General features: G+C 30.5%; 1 protein-coding gene across 1 annotated transcript in view; it reads right to left on the reverse strand.

The window, feature by feature from the left end:
• Positions 1–14,031, reverse strand: part of LOC106642757 (5-oxoprolinase) — a 47,673-nt gene that overhangs the window by 31,942 nt on the left and 1,700 nt on the right. The window contains exons 2-8 of the mRNA XM_014357615.2: positions 12,666–12,841; positions 12,225–12,410; positions 11,748–11,986; positions 11,445–11,607; positions 11,278–11,363; positions 7,440–7,641; positions 5,617–5,877 (exon numbers count right to left, since the gene is read on the reverse strand). Coding sequence (XP_014213101.2) covers positions 5,617–5,877; positions 7,440–7,641; positions 11,278–11,363; positions 11,445–11,607; positions 11,748–11,986; positions 12,225–12,410; positions 12,666–12,841 — 1,313 coding nt within the window. The remainder of the gene's footprint in view (positions 1–5,616; positions 5,878–7,439; positions 7,642–11,277; positions 11,364–11,444; positions 11,608–11,747; positions 11,987–12,224; positions 12,411–12,665; positions 12,842–14,031) is intronic.

The following is a 14,031-nucleotide window of genomic DNA, read 5'->3' on the forward strand; positions in this document are numbered from 1 at the left end:
TAAATAGTAAGTGTAGTGTGATTTCTGGAAGAATTTTTTTTTTGTGAAACTGTGTAGTAATAAAATGAACGTGGGTCGTCTCAGGGTCCTTATTGAATTTAATTTTAATTATGAACTTACTCGATATATACAAATTTATAAGCTATGTATAGACATTTTCTGCAGTTACTTGACCTACATTTTACACGAACGTTAACACTTTCATGACAGCTTCGCTGACAATGCATCTCAAATGATTTTCGAGTAAAAGTACAATATTTTTACGCATGCACGAGAATGCTACATATTTTACAGACCCATAGCTGTATTATAAGTAGAGAGGGCAAGTAAGTTCAACACACATCCACAGGGTGGAAAGAAAAAGAAAACTGGATGGGTCTTGCATCTCCCTCGCATCTCTACGTCGATTAGCTCTAGGCAATCCACATATGCAGCCACCTTATTGATAGGTAACTGTGGAGGCAGCTAGCCAATAACCCAATCAACGGAGAGGTGCGAGGGAGATGCATGAATCGTCCGATTTTTTTTCTCTTTTTACCGAGTGAACGCTTCCACTTACAGTTAACCATTTAGCTTGCCCCCTCCATTTATAATATCTTTATGTACAGACCACGTGTAGGGTGAAATACTCCCATGTACTCAATCTTTGCGTACATTACGTAAGTATATCCACCAAACTGAGTTGTTAATCAAAAATTAAGACAGTACCAGTTTTAACCTCTAAAATCTGTCAATTATAGAGTAATTTCGATCTTGTAAAAGAGGTAATTTGAGATAAACGTAAGAAAACTATAACTTCAATCAAAACACAAGAATTTGATTAAAATTATTTCAAAAAGAATAATTATCATAAGTTTATCCAGTACTCCAAGCAGCGAGCTACGTTTGAAAGCAAGTGATAATCAAGATTGAAAATTAACTGTATAAGCTCACTTTGATTGCTCAGGATCTTTGATGAATAAAAATAGTGAGATAAGTAGAGATAATTTTTCATACAAGCAGATAAAAACTTCATCTATCTTAAAGATATCATAAGTTGTTATCAATTGATACCAAAATATATATAATGTCAACAGCTATTCAATTTTTATAGTAAAATAATTAAAAATAATCTTTAAGTATTTGTTTTTAACAACAATCTACAAGATTATGAAACTGTAGGTTCAAAAAAAAAAATCAGAGCTTTTCGAAGTTATAATGTAATAAATTAATATCAAGTTTTAAATCTCGTCAAAATAAATGGAAGTAATATCTTTTAATTTATACATGTAGAAAGCTCTTTATGAATGAGTAGTACTATGATTTTTTCTAATTGTTTTAACAGAAAAAATTTCAAAAGTTAGAAAAGGAGAAGTGTCAAAATGTTATTACAGCTAAAGAATCACTCAGACGAGTTAAAAAAGTAGTGTACAGATACAGAGTGCATGTAGAGACTACGTATGATAAATAAGAAGCAATATTTTGCCTAGCGTAAGCCTAGATTTAAATAGATACAATGATTATCATGTGGTAACATTGAAAAAGTGATGATAGACAAATGCATGTTAAATTGTAGCTGTTTTCTATCAGCACTATAAAAATATCCTATTACAAAACTGGATTTTATCGCGTCATAATTACATACACCAGTGAAGATGACCAACCGTGAAGATTTCAGCACTTTTTACATTTCAAAAAGGTTAGAAGTGAAAGTAGAAATTTAACATTATACTTATTAACTACGAAGGACATCTCAATTAATAAATCTGTACCTGAGTATCCACCTAGTTTCTGTTGTCCAATGCGACTAGTAATTTGAAAGAAATGCAGATAGCTTAAGCTAACATAACAGTGATAACCCAGCAGATGCAACACTATCATTTAAAGTGGACGTAACATGTAACAGTAATCTAGATATTGGTTCAAAGGAAATTTCAAATCCAGCAATGAAACTGTAAATGAGTGCACTACAAAGGGTGCAAAAGGAGACTCTGTATAAGATTGTTAAAAGGATAAAGAAAATTATATCCAAAAGAAAAGTTAAGTCAGCTTATGTAAATAATACTATCAGTGCTAATTTAATTACAAAACTGCCTCTTTGCTCAGAATTGCATCAAACTGATAAATAGATTGATAATGACAATTTTTATTATTTGAAGCAACCAGACGTTCTCAGAGTCAACGATATAAATATGATACCTTGAATACAGACTGTTCGGAGTATCATAAAGTACAAAGAATTATAATTTATGGAAAAAAATTTAAAAAATTTGATTTAAGCATGAATTACGTTAATCCCGAGCAAATTACGCTAAGACCATATTGGTTAGAAGAGCTCAAGATCTTGTATTGAAAGTTCAATTCAATGGTTCACCAAAGATATTTAAGCAGCGTAATATTTAGAAAGAAATTAAACTTTTAGATGACGTTAAGCATCCAAATATTGTCCTGAATAGGGATGTCTCAGAAACTTTAGCTAAAAGTTATTTTATTACCAAATTCATTTAATACAAGAATTCTTATGAAATTCTATTTAAAGAAGAGTTTTTCTGTTAATATAGCATGAAACACTGCAATAAAGAAATAATAACTCTCCAAGTGAGCTGTACATTGGCTTACTTACATTTGCACAAGAGACAGATTATTCTATTTGACATAGGTGTGGTACTTACACACATATGCCACCAGAGATTATTTTATCTAGATCTACAGCTATTACTACATGTGACATGTAGTCGTACATATGTATATAAAAATACTTTAGTTATGAGCCCATGAATAGGCCAGACATGATTCGATTGCAGTCTACACTAAAAAAAATGTCTAACTGATATCGGTAATTAATGACAATTTGTCGAATTGAATTCTTTTGTACTTACATTTTTAACACAAAAAGTTTTTTTTATTACAAGTTCAAGTATTATTATATGAGCATCTATATTAAGTTATTTATGTATGTTACAAGTAGCGGATCGGTGATTCATTATTTTTTATTCATCAATTGGTTTGCTGTACTTAGAGAGTGATATTATAGAGATGTGAAGACAAAAAAAATGATGGCTTACTCATAATTATCTTTCAATAGTTGTTTCGCATTTTATCTGTGATTTTTAAAATCAAACAAAAAGTCACGTGTTAGATTATGATTTATAATATGTACAGTCTAGTTTTATTTAATTGTTTAACAGTGTGTAATTTATGTTACACTACTCGTATTTCTTCTGTAAGAAGTAGTAAGTATAAGAAGAAAAATCTGAAAGAAATAAGTAAAACACAGTCGATAAGAAGTTAAGGAAAACCACTGGAGTAAAATTATTAGGATTATTTTTTACTGCCTATTGTAGAATTCGGTAAAAGTGGTTGACCTTACAGACCGTACTGCGCTAGCTTTGATAGAGCTTATGCTAAGATTCTTCTTGAAAGCCTCAAAAGGAATTGCATGTCTAGTACTGTGAGCGCTGTACTTGGTGCTGATACCAAAGTCTGACATGGCATTGTCTTGCAGTAACTGCTGAGAGTATTTAGTTTAGCCTTTCTATGAGGTTTATTACAAATCACATAAATATAGGTATCTTTTAAGTGCCTTTGCCATGCATATGCCTGGTATGTATATAAGAAACGACAGAAAAACAAACAGCTGAGGTGTACCTGGTCTTAATGTCTTGATGAAATTACTTCTTCGTATTTTACATTTTTGATTATTAAAAGAGATATTGGCTTATCTATTAAAAGATAATGAGATTAATCCAAAGCTACGACTCAAAGTAAGATCTATAACCAGTTTATAAGCGAGCTTAGCTAAATCTAAAGACCCCAAAGGTTGCCACTTCTTAAGTTGGTTTGATACAGGATCTACATTCCAGATTATCTCGTATCTAGGTGCTGAAGGACTTTGGCTGAAGACATCTCTTAGGAATCTAGTTATTCTCCCTAAGTTAAAAAAAGTATCTTCAGTAATGAGGTTGACTACTTTTCTATCTGATTTTAGTGTACAATAGTCGGCTACCTTGTCAAACAACAAAAAGACCACCATTAATTAAAAGTGAAGTTGTACTATTATTATATTTACAAGACAACCTTTTTTACCTCTTCTCTTGTAAGCCTTACTAACACAAGTGTGATTGTCAAGAAAAGGTGCCATGTGGACCTGTAAGATGACAAACGCGTATTGGTGGATGATTTAAGGTCTATTGGCTTAGCAATCGGCATATAAGCTAAAACTAAGACACCAAAACGGCTGGAATGACCTGAATCTTTATTTTACCAATCTTTGGTAAGGTTCTAGGAATAAGAGAAGCAAGTGGGAATGCGTACCAAAAAAAACTTCTTCCAGCTGATCGTCTATGCATCAATAACTAATGCCTCTGGATCTCTTTTACGTATTATATTGCCGTTGGACCGTAAAACAAAGAGATCTATGTGGCTGTCACCCAGAAAAGCTATAATCTCAATTCTCAAACTCAATATCTAGTATTTCCAGCCCTATTCCTATCCCAAATATCCTTAGTTAACGATTTAAGATAAGGAAATTTGACACCCCCTTGCCAGCTAAAGACTTTATGGCAAAAAAGGCAGCAAGCAACGTTTAAATATTTACGTGGGAAACCCTTTTTTCCTATAACTAGAAGCCTCTAGCGATCTTTCTGCCATATACCACTTCCTATAAAGACAAGTCTCGGAAAAATTTTTTTCATTTCAAAGTAATGGGCGGTATTATATGATATTCCCTCAACCTGCACTGGTCTTCTTTTATTTGTTGTGGAAGTGTTATTGAGGAATAAAAGTTTAATGTTTTATCTTCCTATCCCAGAAACTTACATTTTTTTTAATTTTTGTAAAGTAACCAACCGTATTTTACTACTAGGCATGCTGATACTAATTTTCTAGTAAGCTTTGGAAGGTCTCTCAAAGAAAACTCTTTGGTTTTTAAGATTACTGATACGTGCTTTCTTATACTGTTTTTTCTCTCTTCAGTAAGCCGTATTATCATTGGTGAAAAATTAAAGACCTTCCCAATAATCTTATACTCCTTTCTAGGTATCTGAAGGCTTTCGTAGCCATTGATAATGAGACTTAGGCTGCGAAAGGACATTGACTGTACTGTCAAGATTTTTAAGGCAAGATTCTTGAGTCAAACAAGTCTATTAGGTAAGCATTGAACTGTATTTTCATTGTGAATAATTTTAAGTTACTACTATTATTACGTTAATAATTTTTTGAGACTCTGTATTTGTAAAAGCACTCTACAGAATCAGTAAACCTTGCTTATTCAGGGAGAAAAACCAATTACAACAATAGACAGAACCACTTGCATTTAAGTCTGCTTAATAACTTACTATAAACATAAATTCTTACACAAGAAAATACTCGTTTATTAATTACTAATGAATAACTATTCAGGACTTTAGAGAAAATAACCTATTTATCAAATCTGTCTCATATTTTTTAATTATTAATAATTCAAGAAAATATTTACAAATATTTATTTACTATTCATCAAAAATCTGAAGCCATCGTTAAAAAATAATTAAGAAAGCACTCGTAGTTCGTTCTATTCATATTTTAACTGATAAAATTAAATAACTCAAAAAGATATTGGTACCTGTTGTTTGCTAGCAGATTGAAGCAATTACATACCGTTTCAGATAATTTTTCGAAAGCTTCAAGAGTACGTAGTTTATCTAATGTCTCATTTTCCTGTGGCCCAAAAATTTTTGGAAAATATTCTGGTAGCAATCGACCAAGAGCCAAGTTTGCATCAGTTACGGTAAGAGGCCCACCTTTTTTATAACATGTTGGGCCTGGATGAGCTCCAGCACTTTCTGGTCCAACCTCAAATAAACCTGACCGAAAGAACAGCATTGATCCACCTCCTGCTGCAACTGTATTTATGTCAAGCTGAGGAAGCAAAAAAAAAACACAAAAATAAATTATTCTCACGTCAATCCGTAAAATGCTCTTGCTTCCACTTTTTTAAATGCAACAAAAATTTCTCGAACATATAGCTTAGTGACGTATTACATAATTTTATAAGCTCTTAACAACAGAGGAACAAACATTTTTCAGTTTATGACTGGTGTATGGCTTGTTGTATAACAATCATGGAAATCTGCTTAAACCAATAAAAAAGTATGAAATACAATACAATAAATTTTATTCTTACAAGAAGTAATAACCACTATACCATAAATTTTTTGCTGTAGCAATGTTTTCTACAATAAGAAGTATAAAATTTTAAAGGTTGCTCATAAAACTATGGCCAATAATCCAATGATACTACACAAAGAAAAGGGCGTAGAAGAGAACATAATTATAAAATTAAAACGTACATCCATTGAGAATACTCAAGTGTAATCGAAGAAAAAGAAAATTGCAAGAATTTTCAACCTTCGGTAAAGGTCATTATTAAGTTAATCAACAAGTTAACTTTAAAAACAGTGAAAATATTATTCAAAACAAAAAAAGTTTACTAAGAATATTCTTATTGAATTGAGAATAAATATGTACAACACAGCATTATAAAAGTGTAGGTAAAAAAAAGACACTGTGATATTTTAAAATTTTTTTTACTAGTAAACAAAACTAAAAGAAATAAAGATGCTTTCAAAAATAAAAATGGTGTCAGGGAAATTGTAAGATACTTAGACTTTGTAACGTCATAAGCCCTTTACTCCAGAATTGCAAAACGCTCTAGCTCAGTCAGGTTTTATTGGTGAGAGGGCATCGTTTAACATTGATGACACTTAAAGTTTTTTGTATTACTCTCCAATTATAAAGTCTGTAGAAATTATTTTTTTGGGGGAGCTAGATTCTTGGAACTAGCGATGTCAGGCTACAAACTTATAAACGATGTAAAATAACCACATTTAAATTGCCATACTATCAAGTTCGAGGTGATTTAGTTTTACAGCACAAGTCTTCAGAATGATCTGATACTTTGTAAAGTGTTTTATTCAATCAAAGCTCAGTACAGAGCAAAATAAGAAGTGGAATTGCAAGATTGAATTGCAAGGGAAAGCTTCTTTAAGTAAACCTGTGAAAATAATCATTTGCAAAAAATAGTGAGTTTTCTTTAAAAAAGAATTAACGTTTTGTACATGTACCTTGCATCTGTAACTTATTCTAAGCTCCATTATTTCATTAAAGTTTTTATTTTCGAAATCATATACTAAAACATTTTTCGTAGGTAAATACTTAGTTTAATAGTAAAAGAAAAAATCTTTTTGACTGAAAATATTTTTTTTTATACTAAGACTGAATTTACAAATAGAAATAGTTCGTTAAAAAAAAAATACTTTCTAGTACATCGAACGTAACACCAATCTAAGTGTACCCTATTCGTAATAAAAATCTTGTAGTATATAGAGTATAGTCTCTTATAGGTCCGTCAAAAAATGAAGCAATTTATAATATTACGTTAACAGTAGGAAAATGAAATTATAAAAGTTTTTAAAACTCACCTGAGGAGCCTGTATAGTGACCCCAGCCATGGTACTTTCATAAACGTGCTCAAAACTGCCACTATAACGGCTAACATCCGTTGAAGTTCCACCCATGTCAAAACCAATCACTGGTAATTTAGCTTCCTTTTCATAAGTGGTCATTGCATAGCCAACAACACCACCAGCGGGTCCAGATAAGATTGCTCTCGAGCCATTAAAACTGAAATTTATTGACATAGTATTTATCACTCAGAGTTTTTACTAACATTCCTCGCGATCAAGCTGATTGAAATTTTACAGTAAATCATATCCATACTTTAAAATTTCTATAAAAAATTATTATATTTGTTAGACAAAGAGCAGACTGTCGGTTTTATTAATACTCCTAATTTTTTTTTAAGTTTTCAATCTTTATTATTTGACTAACAATTGTTTTTCAAATTAAAGCAATTTTTAAGATTAAGTAAGTAGTAATGTAAGCCTAAATTAACGTGATTATAAAATAAAAAAAAAATATCGTGATAGTAAAATTTAAATTTTACATCAAACTTTACTTGTAGTACAATCATTGATGAAAATTTTTTGTCTTACCACTTTATACAATTCTAGAACTCTTCGAGTTTTGAATCTAATATAGTTTTACTTACACAAAACGCACACTTTACTGATTCAACCGCACCAGCCCGCACGTAATGAACATAAATATGCATAATACATTAATTTTAAGAGCATACATACATACATACATATATATTAATTTAGTTATAGTGAAATTATCCGAATATTTCAGATAAAAATTGTACAGTTGAAAACTTTCTCTTTTTTCTAGTCACAATCAGCCTATAAATTTATAAAAGTAAATAAGAATCATTTCATATAAAAAAATATAGTTGATTCTCAATTTTGCATGGGTTTCCTGGGCAATAATGAGTTTCCAGTACTTTATCACCTTCAAATTTTATTTGGAAAAAAAAAATTGTCACTTGCATATGTCTAACCTGAAACGACGTAATATCTTATAAGAAGGACATTATAGGTTTTTTACTACAACCGTCATTGTTTCCTTAACTTTTGATGTATGTAAATTAGTATGTACACTATGTACTCATTCTTTATTTATGATGCGTTTTTTTTTTTTTTTTTTTTTTATACATATATATTTTACAACCACTTCTGAGAACTGTGCCCGAATAGACTCTACAAGCCTGTGTCTCTATGCGTATATAATATCATCATTGGCATAGTGAAAAATCGCCTCAGATTTAATTGTAATATCAATCACTTTACATATTCTTTTACATAGATTCCGAACTATCGAATCACATTTGGAATATGCACATGAGAAAATAGATTCTCTGAGGTGCAAGCCACGTGAGTAAAGATCGAGACTTGAATCCGATGAACCTGAGTTACCAGGCTTGCTGAACTACGAAAACTGCAGCTTTAACCACTGTACTACCATGGTCCCTCTTTATTGATGCATAGAAAAGTCTTTCTTTCTGTCTCTCTCTCTCTTTTTTGAATTAAATTCTTTACATTGAAAGATTTTTTGATTATGTATTTTAAACTTTATCGTGACATATATTACCTATTTAGCTATAGTGAATCTAGATATAATGTGATACTTGTTACTCAAATCATGATACACAATTTCCTCAGATTATTCATCAACTTTACAGACTTTAGTCAAAGTAAAAAATGTTTTTACAAAATAAATAATGTCTCATAACTGTTGATGTTGCTCAAAGAATCATACTTTTCCTTAAAACAGTTAAACAGCACTGTATCTTTTATCCATCCCCATCTTCGATTCACTCTGTCCTTGTATTTTGGTGCATCCATATCAGTAACTACACTCATGATGTAAAAAAGATGTGTCTACGATCAACGAATTGTTGTTGACTAGTGATCACTCATTAATTTTTTTGTATTATGACTTCGCCACTGTTTTGTACAATACTTTTTTTAATCTTTATAAGTTTCATATTCTGTACTTGTATCTTTGTCGTTGAGCCTTTGCTTGGATGTCTTTTGCTCCTATTCTTCTCTAAACTTTTGACTATATTTTTTCAAACACAAATAAATATACGTCCTTATTCTCCTTGTATTCATTGTTCTAGTATTTTTTATTTATTTCATCGTAGACCCTTCTTTCTTTGTTACTTTGATCTTGTCATCAGATTTATGTTTCTCAATCATCATACCACTGGTTCTTAGTATACATTTTTCTTTTTTTATATCTTTTAAAATCTATCTTTTTTAGTTTTTTATTAGTCTGTGTCGCTGTACATCATTCTCTAGAAAAATTGCCTTTATCTTATGTCTTCTTACTAGCTCAATATTAGTCTCAAATATCTCGTTTTCGTACGTTTGATTTTTCAATACATTCATCTAATGTATTTTGTTTGCAGTCTTGATTTGGCTTACCGAGCCTGAGCTGTCAGCGTTTAAAAAGAAAAGTTTTTCATCTGTTTAAAAATAAAAATGTTTTTTTCATTTAAAAAAATCGTCGTTATCTTTCGATTTTAAGCTTTTTTAGTCGAAACAAAAAGTATATTTCATTCCTATTTCTATTTTATATTCGAATTTTTCTGGTATTAACTAGGATTTTCATTTATTTAATGGGACCTTTAAAACTGTTCTTTCTTTCGATTTCATGTCAGTGTGTCTTTGTTTTTATGTGTACGCCCCATATTTTAAGACTTTGATATATCTGAGTATTTTCTCTCCATATACAAATAACTGTCTCAGTGTTCTTGTTATTTTATCTTAGTTTTATTGTAGTCATTACTAAATTTGTTTTTATTTTGTATAATTTTTTTCTTTAATTTATTTCTTATCTTTATGTTTATGTTAGAGTTTTAGTTTTTTTATTCATTTTGAGTCGTATGAATTTCCAATCAGTGCCCATCCCTGTTTTCAAACTTCTATAGTAATTTTTACATCGGTAGTTTTAACCTTTTTATATTCCTTCCATAGTAGTTATTTTAAACAGTTTTATTCCTCTTATATTTATTCATTTCTCACCATTAATATTAAATACTTTGATTTTTGTATATATTGATGATTTAAGATTAGTGTTATTCTATTCATATATCTACATTGTTGGGTTTTTTTTATCTTGGGCATCGGATTACTAGCCTTTAATTTTTATGCCGATTTTTAAATAAAGGCTACATATTATGGTAATGGTGACCTAGCAAACTAATCTCAGATGGTCCACCAGTACATAGACTCTAGCCAGTGAGATATGAGAATGGTTTATGGTCCAAAAGTATACATACATAATATGTAGTCTGCAGTGCACATGAGTACTTTCGTGCATAAACCGTTCTCATATCTCATTGGCTATAGCCTTAGTAGGGATAACGGGTACAGTTGTTGACCCCCTGATAGTGATTGACCGCCACATGCATTTTTAAATAGAGCCTTTATATATAGATATACGAATTATACAGGGGTCAATCACTACCTTAAGGTGTCAATAACTGTACCGTTTACCACTACCAGTTGCACCATCTGAGATTAGTTTGCTAGGTCGCCATCCCCATACTCGGATCTTTGTGCATATTTTATGAAATAATTTTCATGGTATCTAAAGAAGCACATTAGTAATAATCTCCAAAAAAAATTTTCAATAAACATAGCACTTAAAGTATCTATAATATTGGACATATGATATGACGTTATTTTCTTATGTATTACTATTAGCTTTCCTATTATGTACTATATTACTTTTACTATTATCATTATTGAATGTATTGATAAACTACGGATGCTTTTTTTATGCTTAATTTGTAATATTACAATATTACTAGTAAAACATACTGTCACTTATTTAAGAAAGTTATCTTACGTATCCATTGATGTAAGTCCACCATCACTTCTCATGAAAAGCACATTCACGTCCTTGAGATTATTTTTGAATCCAGCAGAAAAGCTCTAGATGCACAAATGCTTTGTATGGCGTAAGTTCTATATATCTTTAGGCATAAATAATCTCAAATATGAGAAATAACTTACTTTTAAGTAGTTTTTGATATGTGGCGTCAAATAAGCATCAGCAGATACTGTAAAACCACGAGGAACAATTCTAATCATTGGCATGACTTCATGAGACAAAGATACTTGTAGAAATCCTATTTCCCTGGCTATTTCACCAATGCGAATTTCATGCTCAGCGTACCTGTAAAATGATTTAAGTATTTTTACTTGTAAGAAGTAAATAATTACCAACTGCAAGGGCTGTCGTTTTATAAAATTTTCACATGTACAAATGTACAAAATAAATTATCCAGTTTCCAAATATTTTTAAAAATATCTTACGTGTAACTATGCATCAGGACTACAGCTAAGCTCTCAACTCCTTTTTGTTTAAGATTTTTTAGGTCTTGCTTTATTATCTCCTCATCCAAATCTTTAATAATGAATAGATCTTCTCCTGTGGAACCTTTAACTTTTGTCCAAGATTGTTTGTTAATTTGACATCTATCTGATAATGCAGGTATAACTCGAACTTGTACACTAATAACTTCAGAATACAATACTTCAGGTTTTGCGATTTCCTGTAACATTATTCAGTGTGTAACCATGTTCCCCTTTATATCCATAAGAAGATTTGATGGTTATGAGAGTGAGTACATATTAAAGCATGATCTTTCTATTTACAAGTATTACGTGAATTTATTTTTTCACAATTATTTTAAAATTTACTCAAATCATAAAATAGCTAAATACCTAACATGGGGGAAGTAGGTAAGGCAGTCAGAAGAATTGTTTTAATAAAAAATAGTTGTAACTTACTAAGTCAAAGATATTAGGTCGAGCCTGATTTCCTATGTATAATAGATCCTCAAAACCTTCATTTATTATTAAAGCCATTTTAGCGCCCTTTCTTTCCAAAAGAGCATTCGTAGCAACAGTGGTCCCCATGCGAATCCATTCAATCAGCGACGTATCAATTTCACCTTTCATCGGTATTCCCGTTTCCTAATTTTATGAACAAAAATAAAAACTATTTATTCGTCTGATCTCAAAACGTTGTTCGTAATTGTTTGTGATGTTTTTATAGATGGCTTTGATTTAGTGATGCTTTTACATGATGAGTTTTTTTTTTTGTTTAAGCACACATTAAAACAAATTTCACTGTACAAACCAAGTTTCAATTATATGTAAGGAAACTTATGTGCTTTACCAACGATTCAAAAAAAGTAATTTTTCATCGTAATTGAATTTGATAATAACCTCTTCTAAAATTCGTCGGATCCCTTCTCGAGGAGCGTCATCGTAATTTGCAGGATCAACAGATAGAAGTTTCATTACACGAATTTTTCCATTTGGACACTGTGCGTAAACATCAGTGAATGTACCTCCTCGATCGATAGCAAATCGAAAACGAGTATTTGGATTCTTTTTATCATCTGAAAATTAACGTAAAAAAATTAGTTTGTTTTTTGTTCTCATTTTATTTATTATAATCATCCCGTATGATTTCAGAAAAAACAGTTCCTTTAAGGAAGTTCACTCGCTAAAAAAATTAACGTCAGTATATATATAATGCTTTTAACAGAGATGAATTAGTGTATGAAAAACCTTTTTTTTTCACCAGTCCCTTTATAGCTTATAAAGTGAGATATTGATAATTTTATTTTTGAACTTTTAACGTACAGTCTTATGAGAATCAGTACTGTTTGCATAACCTGCAATATCTGGATAATCTACGTCAAGATTTGATTGGAAATTTTTTTGAAAATAGCTAAAAACTTGGTGATTACGTATTTATAATCTCATCTTCATTGATGGCTTATGGAATGGGCAATAAATAAGTAAATAAAATAATTTTCCTGTAACAGCTACTGTTATCACGTCACGTTATATCTGTATATATAGTCATACAGGTTATATACACAATTACACAGCTGATCTTATGTGTCAAAAAGGTTGGGTACGAATAAACTTCCTTAAGAAAATTTTGGGGATGACATGAACAACCCTTTTTGTATCGAAGTTAAACGGTTCTAGAATTAATAAGTTGAAAAGTTTCCACAAATTTTAGGGGGTCTTCTAATGCGAATAAAAAAATCTAATCATCCTAATATTAAAATAAAAAAAGATAAGAAAGTGCAAAAAAAGAAATAGAAGAAAGTAGATAAGAAAGAAAAATATAATAGAACAAATGACAACAATAAACAAAAAATTGTCAAATCCCAATTGTTATTTTTTGTCTATTGTGCTCCTATATAAATACAATGTTTTTTGTGGTTTTCAAATGTTGAGTTGTGACATTATAATTTTTGAATATTTCATCAAAGTTTATTGTAATCTTTTAAGGTGCAATATTATGAAATATTTATGTTGATTCTATAACAATTTACCGATAGTCAGATTTAATTGAGATTGAAAAAGAATCGCGTGATCTCTCTATATAGAGTCTATGGCGAAAGTCTTACCTTTCTGCCGTCTGATATGTGTATAATGTGTACAAACGTAAAAAGTTAGATGTGATTCTTACAGGATATAAATAAAAATACTTGATTCATGTGGTAATATCTTTAGGATGGCATTATTATTGTATTAATATTTATTAGGCTACTCATCAATACATGGAAAT

The sequence above is a fragment of the Copidosoma floridanum genome, unplaced genomic scaffold, assembly GCF_036245765.1.
Source record: "Copidosoma floridanum isolate Cflo_tuat_1 unplaced genomic scaffold, Cflo_Japanese_pri ptg000001l, whole genome shotgun sequence".
Taxonomy (NCBI): Eukaryota; Metazoa; Arthropoda; class Insecta; order Hymenoptera; family Encyrtidae; genus Copidosoma; species Copidosoma floridanum.